This window comes from Canis lupus, chromosome 14, assembly GCF_048164855.1.
Source record: "Canis lupus baileyi chromosome 14, mCanLup2.hap1, whole genome shotgun sequence".
Lineage (NCBI taxonomy): Eukaryota > Metazoa > Chordata > Mammalia > Carnivora > Canidae > Canis > Canis lupus.
The window spans coordinates 50,287,416-50,312,145 of NC_132851.1; the positions used below are offsets into that span (position 1 = coordinate 50,287,416).

The 24,730-nt window shown below is 34.8% G+C and overlaps 1 protein-coding gene across 8 annotated transcripts in view; it reads left to right on the top strand.

Annotated features, from left to right (window-relative positions):
• Positions 1–23,513, top strand: part of EXOC1 (exocyst complex component 1) — a 67,107-nt gene extending 43,594 nt beyond the window's left edge. For 4 of the 8 annotated variants that reach the window (XM_072775115.1, XM_072775119.1, XM_072775116.1 and 1 more), the window contains 9 exons: positions 2,848–2,892; positions 4,161–4,324; positions 5,113–5,220; positions 6,646–6,722; positions 7,241–7,469; positions 14,507–14,690; positions 17,337–17,536; positions 20,629–20,823; positions 22,429–23,513. In XM_072775115.1, the coding sequence (XP_072631216.1) occupies positions 2,848–2,892; positions 4,161–4,324; positions 5,113–5,220; positions 6,646–6,722; positions 7,241–7,469; positions 14,507–14,690; positions 17,337–17,536; positions 20,629–20,823; positions 22,429–22,581 (1,355 nt within the window). In that variant the 3' untranslated portion in view covers positions 22,582–23,513. The remainder of the gene's footprint in view (positions 1–2,847; positions 2,893–4,160; positions 4,325–5,112; positions 5,221–6,645; positions 6,723–7,240; positions 7,470–14,506; positions 14,691–17,336; positions 17,537–20,628; positions 20,824–22,428) is intronic. The other 4 variants (XM_072775117.1, XM_072775122.1, XM_072775120.1 and 1 more) reach the window with 1 other exon arrangement.
• The last annotated feature ends 1,217 nt before the right edge of the window (positions 23,514–24,730 follow it).

Here is a 24,730-nt window from a genome sequence, read left to right on the forward strand (position 1 = left end):
ATGAAATAATTGTAAATAAAATTTAAATTTTTTTGGTTTTTATTTGCTCTAAAAATCCTGGGACACCAAAAAAAAAAAAAAAAAAAAATTTCCTGGGACACAGATGCTAATAAGAATAGAAAGTCAGATTAAAAGTACATTATAAAAGGAAATGTAGGGGGATCCCTGGGTGGCTCAGCGGTTTAGCGCCTGCCTTTGGCCCAGGGCGTGATCCTGGGGTCCCGGGATCGAGTCCCGCGTTGGGCTCCCAGCACGGAGCCTGTTTCTCCCTCCTCCTGTGTCTCTGCCTCTTTCTCTCTCTATGTCTATCATGAATAAATAAGTAAATAAATCTTTAAAAAAAATAAAAAAATAAAAAGAAATGTATAGTCAGCATAGTCATAGAGATTTAGGGGAATACTCTTTGATCCACTCTTGACTATCACTTTACTTCAAGTAATTCAGAATACTGTTAAAATACCAGCAAATATCTTTTCTTTGTGATAAGGTCTTTATGTACATAATTGCCTTTTTTAATTACAGTTTTGCTTTCATAAATTCAGAGGCAAGCCCCCCCCCCCACCATGTTTGATATTTTGGTGGGGGTTTTTTCTCCTTGTATTCTCCAAATGTACTTAATGAAATGGCAGGCAAAGGAAATTTAGAAATTATTTTTTAAATCACCAATTTTTTTCTTTCTATAGCTAGGACAACACACACATTATTTCAGTCCCTTAACATATGCATTTATGTAATTACTGCCTCCCTTGTATTTAATTTTCCAAAACCTTAAAAGTGGTACATCAAAATTATTTTTCATTTTGTATTTCTCCACTAAACTAAGAATCTTGTTGATTCCAAAAGGAATCTTGAGTACAAGACTGAATTCAGTGCTGGCTAGAAGATTCATTTAATAAATATTAATTACCTATTATATAATAAGCACTGCTAAGTATTGAGAATGCAGCAATAAGCAAAGACCCTATCCTCATAAAGTTTACAGTCTAGTGGAGATTATTTAAAGATATTTAAAAGGTTAAAAAAAAAAAAAAAAAGATATTTAAAAGGTTACCTGAAGAGGCACCTGGGTGGCTCAATAGGTTGGGAATCCTGCTCTTGATCTCAGCTCAGGTCTTTTTTTTTTTTTTTTTTTTTTTTTATGATAGTCACACAGAGAGAGAGAGAGGCAGAGACATAGGCAGAGGGAGAAGCAGGTTCCATGCACCAGGAGCCCAACGTGGGATTCGATCCCGGGTCTCCAGGATCGCGCCCTGGGCCAAAGGCAGGCGCTAAACCGCTGCGCCACCCAGGGATCCCTCAGCTCAGGTCTTGATCTCAAGGTCGTGAGTTCAGGCACTAGGCTCCACAGCCAGCATGGAACCTACTTAAAAAAGAAAAAAAGATAAGCTGAATATTGTTGCTGATAAATAATATAGCTTTTCTGAGCCCCAAATTATAATTAATTGGCACGACTTTAGTAACTGTATTCTTTATTAGATACCAAAAAAAAGTGTATAAAGTGTCAGGCTCTGAAACTGGTGAACTTAGTCTAGTGACACCTTAAGGCCACCAGGAGGTACTATTCAAATTGACCAGCTAGTAGCTCTAGTGCAATCCCTTCTTACCACTTTAATGTCTAGCCTTGGCGTTTCAGGCTCTCTTGAGCTTAATATAGCTAGGGCTGCAAAGATATACATATCCGTGGTATGACAAGTTAGCAGCTTTTACCTGGGCTATTCCTTGAAGTTTGGCAGGGATTCTGACACTTGACACGTTCTCTATTTTTAAAATATTTCCAGGTTATAGTTATATTCTTTAATTTTCTCTTTCATTCTATAATTTCTTTGGCTTTCACATTAACTTCTAATTTGAGTTTAGAATGTTTCATAAGATGATCTCTACAATAGCTCTAATAAATATTATAGAGAGAAGTTTTAGAATAAAAAAATACCAAATGACCCTAAAATTGCTCAGATTCCTGTATTAGGCCTGTTCCTTTGGCCTTACCCTTCCATCTACCTACCCATCTCCTGATAATTAGTATTTTGTTATATACTTTGCATTGTAAATGTTCATAAAGCCAGTTACTAAGTAGTTCTGCTTGATATTTTGAAATGATTATAAAGTCCCACTCATTTTTTATCAGATGTAATATAATATTGTTCAGTACAATGGAGACTCCTCTCAGGAGTTCTCAGGACATGAGATTGTTGATGTACTTAATGTCTAAGTCTACAACTTCGTTCTAATAAATTTTCACTTTATTAAGCTTTTACTTGACCATATAATCTCACTCATATGTGAAATTTAGGAAATAAATGAGCAAAGGAAAAAAAAAGAGAGACAAATCAAGAAACAGACTCTTAACTATAGAAAACAAATTGATGGTTCCCAGTGGAGAGGTGAGGAGGTGGGTGAAATAGGGGATGGGAATTAAAGAGTACACCTATTATGACTGAAATAAAATAAAATAAAATGACTTTTTAAAAATTTTAAAAAGACTTTTACTTGAACTGTTTGATTTTTTTTTTCCAGAAAACAAGACTTAAAAATGTAGTCTTTTAAATTTTAGGTACGCTAGCTTCATAAACTTAAAAAAATCATTTAAAAATATTGGGAAAAGGGCTGACAGATATAAATATTTTTACCTGAATTTTTTAGTAGACTAGTAAAGTTTTTTCTCTCAGAATTTGTCAAACAGTAGCAGACCAACTAAACATATGTTGCACCTCTTGTTACTTGATGCTCATGGTTCTTTGCATGTGTCTTTTAAACTAGAGCTTTAACTTCCTCTTGTGCATGGTTTGTGCAAATTGCAGTTTATTAACTTGTCTTTGTCTTTGATGCTTGCAACCTAATCCATCACAGCTACACTGCCTCGAAAAGAAAGTGCTGTCAAACAGGAAACAGAGAGTGAGTATGCTTAGTGTATTAGTAGGTATTCTCAATGCATGTTTGTTTAATGTCTAGAAATTAGTTTTTTGTCTTGAAAAAAGTTACACCAAAAATATTGATTGACAGGTTCAATGAAAGAAAACCAACATGATGGTAGTGGTATGGCTATATGAAGAAATGTAATTAGAAATATATGGTAGGTAGTCAGAAATTTATGAAAAGGCTTAATTAACCGTTAAACTTCTGTTTTCAGGCTGTGTTTAGATACTATAAAAAATTCTTTGAAAAAAAAAAGAAACTGTAAGAATTCTTATAGCTATGGTCAGATTTGTATAATGAAATCAAAGTTTATCTTTAATTGACCTTATTAGATCTTCATGTGTCTTCTGACCATCAACAAATAATATAGATTAACTGAGAAATATCTTAGAAGATTAAAAGAATTGTTTATATTTAATTCTGAATAAAAATAAATACATTCTCTTGTAAAAATGGAAGCCTTTAATTCCTTGATGTATGTAGAATATTCAGCCACATTCTTCCATTTTTCCTCAAAGATGTCTCATAATATATAATTCATGATGTATTTATCATATTTTAGTTGTATTTTGAATATAACAAGTTTTAAGGGTGTTTTTCTCTTCATTTTGTTTAGTTTTTAAAGAACTGTAGTTAATCAGTTCATTTACTGAACAGAGCAGAAACAAAGCGGAGTTTCGGGGTTCTGGAATGTGTTAAGTTGAATCATAGTAATTGACTTTTTGTAGGGCAAGAATGATCGAGTACTAGCAGTTTTATATGGTTCAACCCAATATTTTCACTTAATGTGGAGGCAAGTAATATTGGAATATGGCTGTTTTCTTCAGAAATTAAAAAAAGTCATTAAAAAATTTAAAAAGTCACATTAGCTAGTACACTAAGGAGTCATTGGCCTTCATCTGTATTTATGTCTTTTGAGTAGGAAGGAAATCTTCCATCTACTTTAGTCTGGAAATATCAGGTGACTTTGATGGTACTGGGCCAGGTATAGATTATGAGACCCCTTTAGTCCTATTCTGTAGATCTGTGTAGTTTTCACTATTCTTTACAGTATGCTGAAGAATAGGGCACAAATGCTGATGAGAGAGCAGGACACTCTACAGCTCCCCCACCCCCACCCCATGCAGTAGACTTGTGCAATGACTGATATGAGCACTGAAGACGAAGACAGTAGAAGACAGCCCTCATTTACGCTATGGGTCTTTTGTCCATAAGGTCACAACTTTCAAAGTTCTATTATTTCTTAGGTCTTCATGGAAGTTCTGGGAAATTAACTGGATCTACTTCTAGTCTAAATAAACTCAGCGTTCAGAGTTCAGGGAATCGCAGATCTCAGTCATCTTCTTTGTTGGATATGGGAAACATGTCTGCCTCTGATCTCGATGTTGCCGACAGGACCAAATTTGATAAGGTAAAATAAAGGAACAAATATGTCTTAAATATTAACATTTGTTTTCTAACAGCAGTTATTGCTTTAAGTATGTTTGAGGATTTGGGCTTTGTTGACTCTATGAATTAACCATATCTTACTTTAGAATTCTGAATCTGAAAAAAATACTAGTCAGATGGCAACTGAATTGTGTGTTATCAATTCATTGATATAACAGCTTTATTAGAATTTATTATAAATCATTACATGAAAAAATGATTAAGTGCTTGCATCTCTAAGTTCTTTTTTTTTTTAATTTTTTTTTTCAATTTTCATTTATTTATGATAGAGAGAGAGAGAGAGAGAGGCAGAGACATAGGCAGAGGGATAAGCAGGCTCCATGCACCGGGATGCCCGATGTGGGATTCGATCCCGGGTCTCCAGGATCGCGCCCTGGGCCAAAGGCAGGCGCCAAACCGCTGCGCCACCCAGGGATCCCCATCTCTAAGTTCTTTGAGCCAACTACAAAGTAAAGAGGAAATAACAGTTTTTATGAAGTTAAACTGTTCTCTGCAATGCATTAAGTTTAAAAAGTTTATCTCTGTGTTCCTCTTTGCAGATTTCAAGTGAATCATTATTGTGAGTTTTATTTTAGGTATGCCTGGCCCTGTTAAGCCTTGATACTTCTGCATCATCCTATCAATCTTGGAGTAGTTGCTTTTGGGATTCTATTGAGATTATAGATAAAGTATCTATGGTCCCTACAGAAAAGTGAATTAAATGTGGCAGTTTTTTAAGCATTTGATGCAGTTCATTTTTGTTTTCTTCAGATCTTTGAACAGGTACTAAGTGAACTAGAGCCCTTGTGTCTGGCAGAACAGGACTTCATAAGTAAATTTTTCAAACTACAGCAACATCAAAGTATGCCTGGAACTATGGTATGGCTCACATTTATTTATTGGCTAATATTTATGATCTGCAGTATAATTAGCCTAATTAATTTATTGTCACAATTTCAATATCAGAAGAGAAAAAAGAAAAAATTCACAGTGTAAGGATTTTTTTCAGTAGTTTTTATCATACCAGAAGATAATAAAAAAACAGTGATAGTTAGAGTTTGAGCATCAGATTTAATACTCCTCTAAATTAGTGAGGGGAAAATGTCTGAATTTACTTTGTAATAAATATTATTCAAAAAGCAATTTTAGCATAAAGAAAAAATATAATTGCCAAAAAGAAAAAAGATATTTCAGTGTATATACCATGGTCTAGCAAAAAAAAAAAAAAAAAGAAAGAAAAAGAAAGAAACAAGCCCCAAATCTGAATCTTTCCTATGTCTTTGTTACTAACTAGCTATGAGACTTTAAACCAATTATTTAATCCCTAGTTTTCCTTATCTGTACAATGAATATAATAATCCCTATTCAGCATGCCTCTCAGGTGGCACATATGTAAGAAATGAGAGACTGCTGCAATATTTTGAAAAACTTAAAAGCACAATGCAAATAAAGTGATTTTTTAAATTAAAGTCATCTTGGGATGCCTGGCTGGCTCAGTTGATAGAGCATTATGTCTCTTGATCTCGGGGCTATGAGTTTGAGCCCCATGTTGAGTGTAAAGCTTACTTGAAAAAAATATCAGGTCATCTTAAAAAAACAGAGTCAACATAAAAAAAGCAATCATAAAATGAATTTGCTGTTATAGATGATGATGGTAGTAAGTTGGCTTGTTAGCCTAAGAATTTTTTTTAAGACTTTATTTATTTATTTAACAGAGAGCACAAGCAGGGGGAGCACAGGCAGAGGGAGAGGGAGAAACAGACTCCCCACTGAGCAGAGGGCCCCTTGCCTTGTGGGGCTCCATCCCAGGATCCCGGGATCATGACCTCAGGCAAAGGTAGAGGCTTAACCAATTGAGCCACCCAGGTGCCCCTCTAAGGGTTTTTAATAGCATTTTTTTTAATGCCAGAGTTTTATTTGAATGATTAATGAGATTTCTTTAATTTTTAAAATTCTCTCTTAAAAGTTGTTTCTGGGTTTTTTTGAGCTACCTTCCCCCCATTCCCACAGCCCCTCAGAGCCTTCTGTAATTTCTCTGTCCACACTTTCCCTTCATGGGACACACAAGCCTATCTTCTCAGCCCACAATAATTCTCAGATAAAATCTAAGAACAAAACATTTTATAAACATTCTTAAACAACATACTAAATTATATAGTTTTATCAGTAATACTACCTTTAAAAATCATTATTTTTCATAATCTATTCTCTCCTAGGAATTTTAAGACTGAGCAGGCTTTTGCTATATAAACTAGTCAAATTGTTGGTCTTTTATTATGTAAAGTACCTGAATAATTTTTGCAGACTGAAGCAGAGGACCTCGATGGAGGACCATTTTCCCGGCAGCATAATGCTGGTGTGCCACTGCCTGTTTCATCTGAGTATGTATTTGTTACTATCCGTTGTTTATTTTGAAGGGAAGAAGGAGTACTGTTCACTGAGGAGCCAGATGATTCTGGTATTTCACAACACTCAGAACACTGACATGTCTGCCCAGTGCCTTAAAGGTCTGAGTTGAAATTCGTCCTGTTGTCTGACCCTTTAGCTCTTTTTTGCTGTAGTGATCACACACACACACACAAAAATGCAATCAATTTTAATGTTTGCTGGTAAGAAGTAGCATTTGAATTGCAGGATATTTCTCAGAAATTACAAAGCACATTTCAGGATCCAGCTTTACACATGATACAAAGTTATATTTTGAGTAATAAAACTTCAAAAAATATTTTTATGTTGGAAACTGCTGTATGATGAAATTGTTCATCATGAATGGACATTTTTAATTAAGATATAAAATTTTAGTTATTTTGTGTATATACTGTGGATTAAAGTTAAAAATAAAGATTAAAGTTATAGAAACCTGTAATAAATTCCTATACTTTGTGTGTTTTCTGAACAGGAAAGATATGATCCGTCAAATGATGATTAAAATATTTCGCTGTATTGAGCCAGAACTGAACAACCTAATTGCATTAGGAGATAAAATTGATAGCTTTAACTCCCTTTACATGCTTGTCAAGATGAGTCATCATGTGTGGACTGCACAAAATGTAGACCCTGCTTCTTTTCTGAGTACGACATTAGGAAATGTTTTGGTGACTGTCAAAAGGAACTTTGACAAATGCATTGTAAGTTTGTTTTTTTAAAATCACTTAGAATTCTAATCGTTGCAAGAAATAGGTAAATGTATTTAAATCAAGAGATTTCCAGTTTTTCATTGGAGGATCTACTATTCCCATCCCTCAAAGTCCTGAAGTAGAGTATTGGCTGCAATTTATGTGAACAGAGTTAGTTGGGTGCTACGGTGCTAGCCATTTCCCCTTCTACACTGTGTATGAATCTTGGCAAGTTCTGGAGTAAGTGGCACTGAGGTAGCAGCTGCTTGAGAGGTCTACTAGGTGACTGAAATCTCAGTTAACTGATTAGTGATCATAAATCACATAAAACAATTGAAACTATCATTTGGATTTATTGTTGTTCTTTTTTAAATATGTTCTAATAGGAAAATTAATAATTAGATTATTTTAATTGTTTAAATTATTGACTTAATTAGTTGTTTTAGTTTACTCACTTAATAGCTTTAATTAATAATTATATTGCTTTATTTTAAGCATCCATTGTTCTTTGGGGCACCTGAGTGGTGCAGTTGGTTAAGCATCTGACTCTTGGTTTCCACTCAGTTTGTGATCTCAGGGTCCTGAGATGGAGCCCTACATTGAGCTCTGGGCTCAGTGCCCTCCTTCACCATCCCAAATAAATAAATAAATCTTTTTTTTTTAATTCTTTAAAAAAAATAGAGAGTACATTTTTCTTATAATAACTTCCAGCAATCATTATGTTCTTCCTTCTAATAGGAAAGAAAAATCATTAACAACTTTATTTTTGTTCACTAGGTTTTGGTAAGCTTGTAGATATGATTTGGGCTGGGCCAGGTTCTAAAATCAAAGCTTCTAGTTAGTGTGTAAAAGTGGATGTCTATCATCTGAATATTTCTACTATGTAACTTCTAAGTTATATCCAGCTCTTGAATATTCATAAAATAATAGGAGATAAAAATATTAAGGGCAGGTAAAATCCACATCATTTTTATACTTTTGGAAAATATTTATTGAGTTTTTAAAGTATGAAGGCAACCTACGTTATCTATAGAAACCTAAATGTCACCTTCTTAGTCCTCTCCTTACCACATGATTTCTCTTGGTATTTGAAATACTATGAAATTTGACCCTTATCCTCTTCCCTCTCCCACCTTCTCCTGTGGTGATACTAAACCTAGAGGATCTGACTGCAAGCTGAGAACCAAAGGGAGAATGAAGAGTGGCCAAAGGCTAAGATAATGAGTCCCATGTGACCCAGTAGAAACACTAAATCATGAGACACTGTACATTTCCAGCCTATGAAGGCTTTGTTGCTTTTATTAGTAAAATATAACTTTATATAATACCTGTTAATCCAACACAACATAATTGTTAAAAGTATAGGATGTAGTATCAGGTAGAGGTAGATGTGGGTTCAAATAAAGTGCTTATTAGCACACACTGCCTTGCATAGAAGTAAGGCCTTAGTGATAGCTCATAATGGTGGTGCTGCTGCCGCCGTGGTGGCAAGTAATAATAGTTTATTAAAGAATGTTCATGTTATTCAAGACAGAACAGTGGGAAAACAAAGTAAAATTAACTTAGACAAAGGTATAAACTCAGTATTTTCTCATAAAATCTAAAGGATTTTTCTTTTGCCACTAAAGGGACATCTCTCTGTGTCCTATTTTAACTCCTGTCTTCTCACAGCTTCTGGTGAATAGTGTGTACTCAGTACATTTTGGTATTTGGGACAAGACTAGGATCTAAGGCATGCCTTGAAAAGGTAGTGAATGGGCTTGTTTGTATTGACCCAAAAGCATGAATGTCAGATGGCTGTAGCAAATGGAACAGATAGCACCTGAGTTTGGTTCTTTCACCTAGTGGCCAAGCTCAAAGTATCTGCTGTTCTTCAAAGAACACAACAAGACTAAGGAGGCTAGCCTAAATTGTGCTAGAGCTAGTTAGAAAGTGACAGGGGTGCCTGGGTGGCTCAGTCCGTTGAGTCTGCCTTCAGCTCCTGTCCTGATCCCAGAGTCCTGGGATGGAGCCGCACATGGGGCTCCTTGCTCAGCAGGGAGCCTGCTTCTCCCTCTCCCTCTCCCTACTGTTCCCCCTGCTTGTGCTCTTTCTCTGTCAAATAAATAAATCTTTTTTTTTAATTTATTTTTTATTGGTGTTCAATTTACTAACATACAGAATAACCCCCAGTGCCCGTCACTCATTCACTCCCACCCCCCGCCCTCCTCCCCTTCTACCACCCCTAGTTCGTTTCCTAGAGTTAGCAGTCTTTACGTTCTGTCTCCCTTTCTGATATTGCCCACACATTTCTTCTCCCATCCCTTATATTCCCTTTCACTATTATTTATATTCTCCAAATGAATGAGAACATATAATGTTTGTCCTTCTCCGACTGACTTACTTCACTCAGCATAATACCCTCCAGAAATAAATAAATCTTAAAAAAAAAAAAATTAAGTAAGAAATCAAGTACTACCAAGTTGGGCCCTACATTATGATCTGCATTTAATTTACTTTCCAAAATTCTTCACACTATAGTGATATGGATTTGTGCTCTTAAACCTTTGAGAATGATATGATTTGGTTAAATTGCCATGGACAAGGGATGGATAAGTAATATAGTGATGTGTGCCTTGCATCCAACTTGTAGTCTTAATCACTGAATAACCTCTATGTCGAGTAATCTGCTGCAAATAATGCATACATTGAGCTTGAGAGAAATTTTGCTTTTATAAGATTTAGTTCATTGATGGCTTTTCTTTTGAGAGAAAGAGCATACACACACGTGTGTGAGTTGAGAGGAAGGGGCAGAGGGAGAGAGAGAGAGGGAGAGAATGTTAAGTAGGCTCTAAGCCTAGCACAGAGCCCAACACAGGACTCAGTCTTATGACCCCGAGATCATGACCTGAGCCAAAACCGAGAAGCCAATGGCTAACTGACTTGAGCCACCCAAGCACACTCATGGCTCATTTCTTAAATAAATGCATTGTCTTTTTCTTGTACCAATTACAACCAAGCATCATTTAGGATTATTTTTTTTTTTCATTTAGGATATTTCCTGTTAAAGTTTAAGTATATTCGGGCTATAATTATATCCTGTGCATTTAAATGGCGCACTGAAGAAAAATCCTCATGTAGCTTAATAATGGCCATAGACCAGCATTCATAAATTAGTGCTTACTGTATACCAGGCACTGTTCTAAGCACCTTGCACATATTAACCTCATCTGATCTTCACAACTTCCTCTCCCCTACATAAGATAGATTCTGAGGGGTTGTGTTATTTTTCCCAGGTCAACAGTAAAGAGTGATGGAATTAGTATTCATACCCAGTCTGTTTCCAGCACCTACAGTCTTACACTACCCTCTATTACTGCATCCATTTTTACTTCTCACAATTACAATACTGATGCAGTGGAACACCTCATAGTATTCTTCAGGTTCACTTGGTCCACACTACTGCAATAAAGCAAGGATCACAATAAAGCAAGGAGTTATTGAAATGAAGTTAATTCAGATGAATTTTTTGGTCTCTCAGTACATATAAAAGTTATGTTTATATTATACTGTAGTCTATTGGTGTTCAGTAGCATTATGTCTAAAAAACAATGTACATAACTGAATTTAGAAATACTTTATTGCCAAGAAATGCTAAGCATCATTTGAGCTTTCAGTGGGTCATAATCTTTTTGCCGATGGAAGGTCTTCACTCCATGTTAATGGCTGCTGGCTGATCGGGGAGGTGGTTGCTGAAGGTTGGGTTGGCTGTGGCAATTTCTTAAAATAAGACAATAATGAAGTTTGCCCCATAAATCAACTCTTCTTTTCAGAAACAGTTTCTCTGTAGCATGCAAAGATATTTGATAACATTTTGCCCACAGCAGAACTTCTCTCAGAATTGGGGATAATCCTCTCACACCCTGCCACTGCTTTGTCAACTAAATTTATGTAATATTCTAAATCTCTTATTGTCATTTCAACAGTCTTCACAGCCTCTTCACCAAGAATAGGTTCCCTCTCAAGAAACCACTTTTTTGAGCATATGGGTGGCTCAGTGGTTGAGCATCTGCCTTTGGCTCAGGTCATGATCCTGGAGTCCTGGAATTGAGTCTTGCATCATGCTCCCCGCAGGGAGCCTACTTTTCCCTCTGCCTACGTCTCTGCCTCTCATAAATAAATAAATAAATAAATAAATAAATAAATAAATATTAAAAAAAAAAAAAGAAACTACTTTCCTGACTCATCCACAAGAAGCAACTCCTCATCTATTAAAGTTATATCATGAGGTTACAGCAATTCCAGTCCCATGTTCAGGCTCCCCTCCTAATTCTAATTCCACTACATCTGCAGTTACTACCTCTACTGAAGTCCTCCATGAGGCTTAGAAACCTGTTCGTGTTGATACTTTGACCTCTTCTCATGAAACACAAATGTTCTTAATGGCATCTAGAATGGTGAAATGCTTTCCAGAAGGTTTTTACTTTATTTTGCCCAGATCCATCAGAGGAATCACTACTTATGGCAGCTTAGCCTTACAAAATATTTTTCTTAAATAATAAAACTTGAAAGTTGAAAAGACTCCTTGATCCATGGGCTGCAGAATGGATGTTGTGTTAGCAAACATGTAAACAACATTAAATCTCATTGTCCATCCCCATCAGAGCTCTTGGGTAGCCAGGTACATTGTCAATGAGCAGTAATATTTTTAAAGAAATCTTTTTTTCTGAATAGTAGGTCTCAACAGTGGGCTTGAAACAGTCAATAAATCATGTTATCAACAGCTGAGCTGCCATCCAGATTTTGTCGTTCTATTTATAGAGCACAAGCAGAGTAAATTTAGCATAATTCTTAAGGGCCCTAGGATTTGGGGAATAGTTAATGAGCATTGGCTTCAACTTAAAGTCACCAGCTACATTAGCCCATAACAAATGAGTCAGTGCGTCCCCTGAAGCTTTGAAGCCAGGCATTGACATCTCTAGCTTTGAAAATCCTAGATGGCATCTTCCCCCAAAATATGGCTGTTTTGTCTATATTGAAAATCTGTTGCTTAGTGTAGTCATCTTGAAGAAGATCTTAGCTAGATCTTCTGAGTAGCTAGCTGCAGCTTCACCATCAGCACTTGCTCCTTCACCTTGCACTTTATGTTATGGAGATGGCTTCTTAAATCCCATGAACCAACCTTTGCTAGCGTCAGACTTTTCCTCTGCACCTTTCTTCCCTTCTCTCAGCCTTCATGCAAAAGAGGGCCTTGCTCTGGATTGGGCTTTTTGGCTTGAGGGAATAGTATGGGCTGGTTTGGTCTTCTATCCTGACCTCAAAACTTTCTCCATATGAGCAAGAAGACTGTTTTGCTTTCTTATCATTTGTGTGTTCACTGGAGTAGCACTTTTAATTTCCTTTAAAAAGTTTCTTGTGCATTCACAACTTGACTGTTTGGCACAAGAGGCCTAGCTTTTGGCCTGCCAGCTTTTCACATGCCTTCCTCACTAAGCTTAATCATTTTTTAGCTATTGATTTAAAGTAAGAGGCATGAGACCCTTCCTTTCGCTTGAGCACTTAGAGGCCATTGTAGGGCTATTAATTGGCCTCATGCCAATACAGTATTTCAGGGAATAAAACTGTTTCTGGACCTAAGCAGAGGGAGAGAGCTGGGGGAATGGCTGATTGATGGAGCTGTCTGAATACACACATTTATTGATTAAGTTTGCCATCTTATATGGGCACAGTTTGTGGCACCCTAAACAAATCACTGGTCACAGATCACCATAACAAATAATAATGGAAAAGTTTGATATATTGCCAAACAGTTACCACAGTGTCACATGGACTTGCCAGTGCAGGATGGCCACAGACCTTCAATTTATAAGAATTTTTTTTAATTCTTTTAATGCAGTATCTGTGAACTGTAATAAAGTGAATTGCAATAACGGGTGTGCTGTAATAGTTAAGATAGTATCAAATGGTTGATAGTACTCCATGGGATTTGCTATACTAATGCCTGTAGCCTACAAATAACTACTTTTTTTAAGCCACATGTCATGATTTTCAAGTTACATCCTCAAAATCATTTATGAAATTCTAGATAGAAGTAAAAATGTTTAGTAGCATTTGGCAGTGTAATTCTAACCTAGGTCCCTCTGAGAAGTACACAGAACCATAATTGAATTCATGAATCTTTTTTGGACCCAAATATCTAGGTTTTGTCTATATGAGACATCCCTTTTGTATTTTGTCACCATCATCCACAAGCACTGTGCTGAAATAAGTAGAGTAAGTAGAAAATGTAACTAATAGATACATGGCAAACTATATAGTGTATACCCATTGTAGAAATGCCTTTTCCCCCTCTCTGTTTTTATATCCAGAAATTAAAGAAATCTGGTCTTTCCAAGACCAGAAATCTGGTCTTTCCAAGCACAGATTTTTAGGCTAATGAAAATTGGAAATGACTATGATTCCAAACTTGGCCACATGGCCACCAATTAGAAATAACCTAGAGAAATCCTGTGCATGCTCTGGTATCTACTCTGCCTTAAAATGAACAATCGCCTTATACTTCTCTTTCATGAATGATAGAACTATAGCTTGTTTTCACTTTGAACAAAAACTTGATTGTAGCTTGTTTTAAATAATTTAGCTTTTTTCCTCGACTTTATTTTCTTAAAATATATGTACTTTTGAAGCACTCGCAAGTTGGTTAAAGCTTTTGACTCTTTTGATTTCAGCTCAAGTCATGATCTCAGGGTTGTGAGTTTGAGCCCCACATTGGGCTACATGCTTAAGATTCTCTCTCTCTCTCTCTCTCTCTGCCCCTCACCCTCTTTCTCTTTCTCTCTCTGTCTCTCCTTCCCTAACAACAACAAAATATATATATATGTACTTTTTAATCTATAAAAATAGTGTTTCTTAGTTATCCCTATTGTATTAATCTGTAATTAGTAAACATCCAAAAAAAAGTTTGAGGTACTAAATTATGTCCTGCCTCTATGATGTATATGTTTGCTTATGATTATATTATTTATAAGTTGCTTGGCTATTTCTCTCCCTTGCTTTCTGCCTAACTGTAGAGTAACCAAATAAGGCAAATGGAAGAAGTAAAAATCTCAAAGAAGAGTAAAGTAGGAATTCTTCCATTTGTTGCTGAATTTGAAGAATTTGCTGGACTCGCAGAATCGATTTTTAAAAATGCTGAACGTCGTGGAGATCTAGATAAAGCATATACTAAACTTATCAGAGGAGTATTTGTTAATGGTAAGCTTTTGTTATGTTCTAAAGAATTTTTTCATTGTTTTCAGTATTTATGGTAACTCATTAGTTGGAGGATATGTGTATTATTTTATAGATATGTTTATTTTCCATATTGTCATCTTTTTTAAGTTTTCTGAAAGTAGATATTTCTTGAACCTGAAAAATAAGCAGTACATAAAACCTATTCATATTAATCAGGAACCACTTCTGTCTTAAGGTTCATTTGGGATTATCACTATGCAAAATTGGAATTCCTTTTTTAATCACAAAAATTGACCTTTTTAAAAAAATTTTTTCAATGTTTTTGACAAAATGAAATACTTATTACACATTTAATTTATCTCAGATAATTGGTTAAGATATAAGGAAGTCCTATATAATCAAATAATGACAATGAATAAAATAATAGAAAAGAAAGAAAACACATGAAAAAAGTTCAACTTTCCTATTAAGGAATATATATTGGTTTGAGTTTATCAAATAAAAATTTTTTTAAAGATTTATTTATTTATTTATTTATGACAGAAAGAGAGAGAGAGAGAGGCAGAGACACAGGCGGAGGGAGAAGCAGGCTCCATGCCAGGAGCCCGACACGGGACTCGATCCCAGGATTCCAGGATCGTGCCCTGGGTGAAAGGCAGGCGCAAAACTGCTGAGCCACCCAGGGATCCCCGAATAAAAAATTTTTTAACTTAAAAGAAGGGGGTCCCCGGGTGGCGCAGCGGTTTAGCGCCTGCCTTTGGCCCAGGGCGCGATCCTGGAGACCCGGGATCGAATCTCACGACGGGCTCCCGGTGCATGGAGCCTGCTTCTCCCTCTGCCTATGTCTCTGCCTCTCTCTCTCTCTCACTGTGTGCCTATCATAAATAAATAAAATAAATAAATGAATGAATGAATGAATGAATGAATAAAAATAAACAAACTTAAAAGAATGAGATTTTACATTTGCATTTTATCAAGAGTCTTCTGGTGATGATAGACAGTGATGTGTATGTAACCTTAAGCAAATCAGTTTGCTTCTTTAGGCCTCAGTTTTCATATCTGAGATATGAAAGGTTCTAGACATGAGATTTTCACACATAAGATAGGTTAATGCTAAAATACTGTCTTCTGTGTCAGATCCCACAAGTAAGTTACAGAAAGAGTATGATGTGCCACTTAGTTTGAAATAAATGATCTGATTGCATATATTCATAAATTTTAAAAGCTAAAATAATTGACAGAAATTGGAATCCTCTTACCAATTACATATAACATTTTCAATGGAAGCATATCTAGAGGAAAAATAGATAAATTACATGATTGACTGTATGGTTGATATTTCTTTTAAAATTCAAAGTAGCTTGCATGTGGGTGGCTCAGTTGGTTAAGCATCACTCTTAATCTCAGCTCAGGTCTGTATTTTAGGGGCATGAGTTCAAACCCTGCACTGGGCTCCATGCTGGGTATGAAGCCTACTTAAAAAAAAAAGAAAGAAAAATTTATTTCAAAGTAGATTTGCTTCATCTGACTGTAAAGTAATATATGCTCATTATATACCCCCCAAAATCAAAAAACAGATTTTAAAAATGAAGAAGAAAATAAAGATAATTTGTAATTTCACCAGGCAGAGATAACATTTAATTTTTGCCATTCTAAACTTTTCAGTACTTCTTCGTGTATATGTGCTTATTGTGTGTATGTGTGTGTGTTCTTGAATACAAAAGTTTTTATCATACCTAGCACTCTGTTTTGGAATCTGCTACTCTATAATTCTAATGCCTTTCCTTGTCAATTTATATTGTAGCTATAATCATTTTTAATGATTACATAGTATTTCATATATCATTTATCAAATCTATTAATAGGCATTTAGTTTATTTCCAGTTTTTTGCATATATTTTTGGATTCTTGTCGAGTAATTTCCTTGGTGTAAATTACTAGAAATGGAATTACCAGGTCAGAAGGTTTGCATATATCTCAAGGCATTTGCCAAACTGCCTCACAGAGAGGTTATACCAGTTTAGTATTCTAGCAGTTGGTGAAAGTTTTCATCACATCTCATTAATGCTGAATATCAGTAAGTATTATCAGTTTTTATTCTTTGTCAGCCTAATAGACTAAAATTTATTTTGTTGGTTTTTTTTTTTTTATCATGCAGCAGCTTTAAATTTTCATGTCAGATTTATCCAGCTTTCCTTTTATGATTTCTAAGTTTTGGACCATTTGTAAAAATGTCATGCTATCACAAAATCATTTTTTTAATTAGCTTTATTTGCCTTAATACTTATGATTATATTTATTTGCTTTTTTCATATGTAATTGAGCAATTTAGAATTTCTTTGGCTGAAAATGAGAAATAGGAATCCAGATTTATTAGTGTATTCAAAAAGTCCAGCTAGTTGTCCTTACACATTTTGAGTAATTCATCATTTCTCCACTGATTTGAAAAGCCACCTTGATTATATATAACACTTCCATATATATATATGTATGACTATTTCAGAGTGATTTTTTTATTAGGGCTAGGTACATATGAAGACCCTTCCATATGTTTTATTAGGTCCACAAATATGTTCCTTCTTAAACTTAGAAATGAAAAAATCATGTAAATATTTTTATAGCTAATATTCATGTCAGGATATTATTTTTTTTCTTTTTTGATTTCAGTGGAGAAAGTAGCAAATGAAAGCCAGAAGACCCCCAGGGATGTAGTTATGATGGAAAATTTTCACCATATTTTTGCAACACTTTCTCGTTTGAAAATCTCATGTCTAGAAGCTGAAAAAAAAGAAGCCAAACAAAAATACACAGATCACCTTCAGTCTTACGTCATTTACTCTTTAGGACAACCTCTTGAAAAACTAAATGTAAGTATATTTTCATTTAGTATTATATTCCTGATTTTGAACCTCTATACATATATTTACATATAAAAACACAATTAGACATTCATCCTAAATTTGGTCATGTATTGATGTGAAGAATAAGGAAGAAGGGACCCAGGTATCAAAGGTTCCAGTGTACTAAGATGCTGCTAGATGCTTTATACGTTACTTCTTTTAATACTTGTAAACAATGACATATGATAATGTAGTATCAACCCATTTTACGTATGAAGAAACTGAAAGTAAATAAACTTGCTTGAAGTTATAATAATGGGCAAGTAGGAAAGCTGGGGGATGAACCTAGATTAGGCGTTATACCAGATGCTCGTATTTCATACCTCACCAATGGCTGATCTTTAACCTTAGCTCAGATGAAGATTTCAAAAACTTAAGAGAAAAGGAAAACCAAAAATTGTTTTTTTCATTGCCTTTTTCTTTCCCTTCCTTTCTTGAACTGAGTCATTCCTCAGAGCATATTTGATTGTTGAAATTATGGATGTTTTGGGGGCACCTTACTGGCCCAGTCAGTTCAGCCTCTGACTCTTGGTTTCAGCTCAGGTTGAAACCAAGCTCAGGGATTGTGAGACCAAGCTCCACATCAGGCTCTGCACTCAGCAGAAGTCTGCTTGAGTTTTCTCTCCCTCTGCCCCTCCCCCCCTTGCATGCTCTATAAATGAATGAATGAATGAAATCTTTAAAATGCATATATATATATATATCTGTTGTCAGCAACAAACACAAAAGATATTTAATCAAATACAGAACCAATTCCTTCTAAAGCTTAAGAATTTAGATATTCCTTTAGGGTAAAAGGAATCTAAATCCTGCATGATATTTAACTGCAGCATCAGAGGCATTCCCTGTAAAACCAAATTTAAAGCAGAAACATTGCTGGATCCTTTTAATATTTAACATTGTTATGGAAGCTCTAATCAATGCAGTAAGACCTGAAACATAAATAAAAGATATATAAAGGAGAATCAATGGGACACCTGGATGGCTCAGTTAGGTAGGCATCTGACTCTTGACTTTAGCTCAGATCATCTCAAGGTCATGAGATCAAGCCCCTATATCAGGCTCCGTGCTGCGAGTAGAGCCTACTTAAGATTCGCTCTCTCAAAAAAAAAAAAAAAAAAAGATTCTCTCTCTCTTTCCCTCTGCCCCTCCCCTCCCTGCTCACACACACAGGCCTATTCTCTGTCTCCTCTCTCTCTAAAAAAATGAAAGGAGAGTCAAGATTAAAATTACCTGTATATGATAGGTTGAAATTACTGACCTATGATAAAGTAGCAGGATTCAAAATAAATATATAAAGAACCAATTTATTTCCTGTATGTCATAATAACTAATTAAAAGTGTATGTAGAAACAAAATTTTAAAGTACCAGGAATAGACTTGTCAAAACAATTATTAGCAAAAACATAATGATGATAATTTAATGAAGAACAAACAGTAATTGTCAAGAAAATTTTAGAGAAAAGTAATGAGAGAGTGTAAGCTCTTCAGTATTAGATTATACTGTATAGTGGTCAAATAAAGGCATGCCAATCAATGAAACTGCATATTTAAAAAACAAATACATTTTAAAGACAACCTGAGATGAATATTTGTAACAATCTAGTAGTCAGGAATATAAAATATAGAATACCTTGTTAAAATCTATATGAAAACTACTAAGACCCCAATAAATGGATAAAGGTTCTGAATATGCTATGAGTATATGAGTATACTCCTATACTATGAAATATATGAAAGCTGGTTAACTACATTTGTAGCCAAAGAATTGTGAAATAAAACAACAAATAAATCTTTTTCACTCATCAAGCTGCAGTGATTTCTTTAAATTGTGATAATGCTGATGATAATATGGTAAACAGTAGTCTCGTGAACTGTTGACAGAAATAAAAATTGATTGAACTTTCCTGAGAAGCAATTTATGTATATGAAGAACTTTCAGAATACTTGAAATTATACTTCTCAACTGAGGAATTATAGAAATTCATGCTAAAAAGTAATCAGTAACGTGGGTAAATAGTTATGTATGAAAGATATTTTTGACAATTGTGTTTACAATAAATTTAATCTGAGTAGATTTTGCCAACTCTGAAAAAAAGTGAAAAATGTTAAATATTCAATAATGAAGAAATGGATGTATAAATTGTAGTTCAAAAAAATTATAGTTCAGCCATTAGATGAAATATTATGCAGCCATTAAAATTTATACTTTGGAAAAAACATAAATATTACATGGAAAATACAACATATAATATTATAATTTCATTTATGTATTCACATCAAAAGACTAGAAGGAGGGACACCTGGCTACTTCAGTTGGTAGAGCATTCAATTCTTGATCTTGGGGTTGTGAGTTCAAGCCCTACTTGTATGTAGAGACTACTTTAAAAAAATAGAGTGTTTAAAAAAAAAAAGACATAGAAGGAAATCTAAAATGTTAACACTGATTATCTCTGAGTGGAATAATAGCTGATTGTTATTTTATCCTTTATACTTTTATATATTTTCTGAGTTTTACACTGTGAATAAATACTACTTTTAAGTAGGGTTTTTAAAATTTATTTAAATGATAATAAAAGCAAGGCTTAACCAGTATTTCTTTTTATTAAGTTTTATTTTTATCTATTTATTTTAGTTTCTTTTCTTCTCTGTAGTTTCAAGTTTTTATTTAAATTCCAGTTGACATAGAGTGTAATATTGGTTTCAGGTGTAGAATTTAATAATTCATTACTTACGTACAACAGTGCACATCACAGCAAGTACCCTCCTTAATACATATCACCCATTTACCCAATCCCCCACCTAGCTCCCCTCCAGCCACCCTCAGTGTGTTCTCTGTAGTTAAGAGTCTCTCATGGTTTGCTTCTCTTTCCCCCCTGCCATGTTCATTTGTTTTGTTTCTTAAGTTCTACATATGGAAGTTTCTCTGACTTACTTCCTTTAGCACAATACTCTCTAGCTTCATCCACATTGTTGCAAATGGCAGGATTACTTTTTTATGGCTGAATAATATTCCATTGTATATGTATACCACATTTTCTTTTTTCATTTCCTTGAAGCACTTCTTTGAAGGCGTTGAAGCTCGAGTAGCACAGGGTATAAGAGAGGAGGAAGTAAGCTATCAACTTGCGTTTAACAAACAAGAACTTCGTAAAGTCATTAAAGAGTATCCTGGAAAGGAAGTGAAAAAAGGTCTAGATAACCTCTACAAGAAGGTTGATAAACACTTATGTGAAGAGGAAAACTTACTTCAGGTATGCTTAGTTCTGTTCACCACCCTAGATTGTACATCTTTATGTATATTGCTTTTCTCCAAAAGAGTCCTCTAGAAAGACTACAGATTTTCTAATTATAGTGCAGGAGGAAATTTCCATAAAGTACAGACCAGATTAATGAGTTGTGAGGAACAAAGGAATAATATTTATAAGTATATATGGCTATTCCTGCTTATTTTATATTTCTGCTTTATTGTTTTGAGGCATTAGTTTTTCTTTTGTTTGGGAGTAAGGCAGGGGTTTTTTTAGGCTTTTTGTTTGTTTTTTACAGATGAGAGTAACTGAACGGAATAGAGTATAGTACAGTGGAATGATTTAAGCATGGGAACCAGAGTTAGAAACAGGTTCATAATTTGGCTTCAGGTTAAGCTGTATGACTTTGGGCAAGTCATTTAACCTCTCTGAGCCTCAGTTTTCATATTTGAAAAGTGGAAATGATACCTCTTTCATATAGTGGATACTACTATTATTGTCATTGCCATTTTATAGATGAGAAAATCAAAGCTTGGAGAAGTGGAGTAACATGACCAAGAACCCATAGTTAATGGATGGTAGAGTCAGATTTAAATCCCAAATTGAGCCATACTGAAAGGCCCAGAGATGAGTGAGAATAATTCTGGCTTCAACATCATCAAAGCCTTTATGAGGGCTATTGCATTTGTGTTCGCCTAAAGTCTCAGATAGTTACAGATAATAGGAGTGGCGGGTAGAAGAAATACCAAAGGCTAAAGATGTAAGGCAAAAAGTATATTATTTAGTAAGTAGACTTAAGGTGACAGGAATTTAGGATTTATGGGATTTAGCGTTTACAAGGAAAAATCCTAGAAGAATACATTCCCTCATCTATCGGGTAGTGATGATGGTCATAGCACCCACCCTCACCAGGTAGTCATGAGACTTAAATAGGATAATGCATATATAAAGCACTTTGTACTGTGCTGATAAAAAGTAAGTATCAATAAATGTCACCTGTTACTATTAGCTAATATCTCAATGTAATATCAGATTCTGTCCTGATAGTTATTTACATAGTTTCTACTGCTAAACCATAAATCCTTAGATCGTATATAATCCATCTATTTCATCTTAATTTCCTTCATGGCTTCAAGCTATGTTTTGTATCATCAATTTGAGATAAATTTTTAAACTTTCATCTGAAATGAAATTTAAGGATTAACTGTTGCATTTCATTTAATTGCTAGTCTTAGTTCCATGCATAGTTGTGCATATACACATCTGTATTAGATATTGTAATAGATAAAATAATAGCTAAAATGTAATGAGTGCTTACTATGTCAAATGTTCTAAGCACCTTACATACATGCACTCATCTAATCCTCACAAGAAACTTATGAGGAAGGCATTATTGTTACTACCCTGGTTTACAGAGGAGGAACTTGAGACCCAGAGCAGTGATGTAACATATTCAAGATCACATATCTTGTATGTAGAAGGAGCAAAGATGCATGTTCTTACCCATGACACTCTGCTAAATTCTTAGAATATGTCCTGACATTATTTCTACATACTTGATTATATATTTCCATTGGTAATTTAATGACTTTGTTTTCATTTTTGTAATAGGTGGTGTGGCACTCTATGCAAGATGAATTTATACGCCAATACAAGCACTTTGAAGGTTTGATAGCTCGCTGTTACCCTGGTTCTGGTGTTACAATGGAATTCACTATTCAGGACATTCTAGATTATTGTTCTAGCATTGCACAGTCCCACTAAAAAGAAGAGATAAATGAAAGAAGTGTCTACTATTTTATGTATATGTATATTTATATCTTCTTTTCATATACATATATATGAAAAGAAAAGCAAAGATTTAGATGCTAGGGAGCCCCTGTTGCTTTAACTCAACAGATTAGGCAGGAGGAATGGTTATATACAACTTTCCTTATTTGTGTAACTAATAACATGAGACCAACCTATTGCAGGTGGTCACTTGGATATATGTGCTAACAGGGGCATGTGAAAGGAAGAACAGCAAATTAAGTGTCCCTGAAAGTGACAGAACCATACTTTTGACAAGTTTATTTAATTCTTTGTGGTAGAAAAGGCACAGCTCCAATAAATGTATCATTTAAATTTTTAAAAATTAAAAAAACTTCTGAAAGAAGAAAAGATAAATGAAAAAGCACTCTGAGTACACCAGACATTATTCGAAATTTTCAAGTAACTGTTTTGAGAACCCAGACTTGAAACTTTATGCATTATTAAATGTCAGATAAATGGGTAATACCATACTACAAATATTCAAGAGCAAAAGTACCAACTTATTTAGCAGTTTTAGTTGCCCAATAGGTTGTGTACTAACTTGAAACATTTCTCTCATCATAAAATGCCTTTAAACATATTTCTATAACTGAACAGAAAGTTTTCTTTATTGCCTAGTTTCTTGTATTTGAGAATGGTTATCCTATGTGTAAGGCAGTAGGAGTTCTTCTGTTGCCATTAATTCACTATTGCTTACAAATCATGTAACTACTAAAATATTGTACAGAATATTTTTCCCTCTGTCTAATTAGTGTGTATATGGATAAGGGATCTTGTGATGATCATTTGTAAACTTAGATTTTGAGAATTATGTGATTCTGTGTGGCAAAAAATCTGAAATAAAGAAATTTTCCAAAAAAATAATTTTTTCAGAAAAGTTAAAATTTGGTATCATTCTCAGATCTGTTATACGCTGGTTTTTTGTATAAAAGCAAATTTTTACAAGATCAACATACAAAAATTACATGTTCATTTACCACAAAACACTTAAAAGTATAATAAGAGGGACATCCCAGGTGGCTCAGCGGTTTAGCGCCACATTCGGTCCAGGGTGTGATCCTGGAGTCAGTCCCGGGATCAAGTCCCACGTCAGGCTTCCTGCATGGAGCCTGTTTCTCCTTCTGCCTGTGTCTCTGCCTCTCTCTCTCTCTCTCTCTCTCATAAGGAAATAAAATCTTTTAAAAAAAGTATAATAAGAAAAATATCAAAAATATTTAGTATTTAGATCTAAATCTAAGAAAGCATTGTACTATGGACTGAATTGTGCCTTATGAAAATTCATATGTGGAGCCCCTAGTCTTTCCCCACAATAGTGCCACTGTATTAGAAATAAGGCCTATAAGGGAGTGATTAAGGTTTAATGAGATTATAAGGATAGAACCCTGATCCAACAAAACTGGTGCCCTTTTAAGAAAACACCATGCTCTTTGCCATGTGAGAACACAGCAAAAAGGCAGCCATTTACAGGCCAGAGAGAGAACTCACTAGAATTCAACCATGCTGACGCCCTGATCTTGGATTTTTCTGCCTCCAAAACTGAGAAAATAAATTTCTGTTAACTCACTCAATCTATGGTATTTTATTATGGTAGCCTGAGCTAATAATACAAGATGTAGGGATGCCTGGGTGGCTCAGTAGTTGAGCACCTGCCTTCGGCTCAGGGCGTGATCCCTGGGTCCTGGGATCGAGTCCCACATCGGGCTCCCTGCATGGAGCCCGCTTCTCCATCTGCCTATGTCTCTGCCTTCTCTCGGTGTCTGTCATGTGAATAAAATCTTTTAAAAAATAATAATACAATATGTATAAGACCTTTAGGAAGAAAGTTACAAACTATTGAAAGATATTAAAGTCTAAATAAGTGGAGGATTATTTTATGCTAACACAGTAGACATGGCAGTAATTCTTAAATTTAGAGATTCAGTACAGATTTCCAATTTCCAGTCCTGTTGCATAAGAAACTTGGAAGTCCCCTCTCCATTCTAACAAAAAGTTGAACAAACTGAAAAAATCAACTTAGATCTATAAAAGAAGTGAGGCCACAGGGCAAACCACTGCCACAATTAGAGAGATGCAACTGGAGAATACAGAGAATCACAACTTA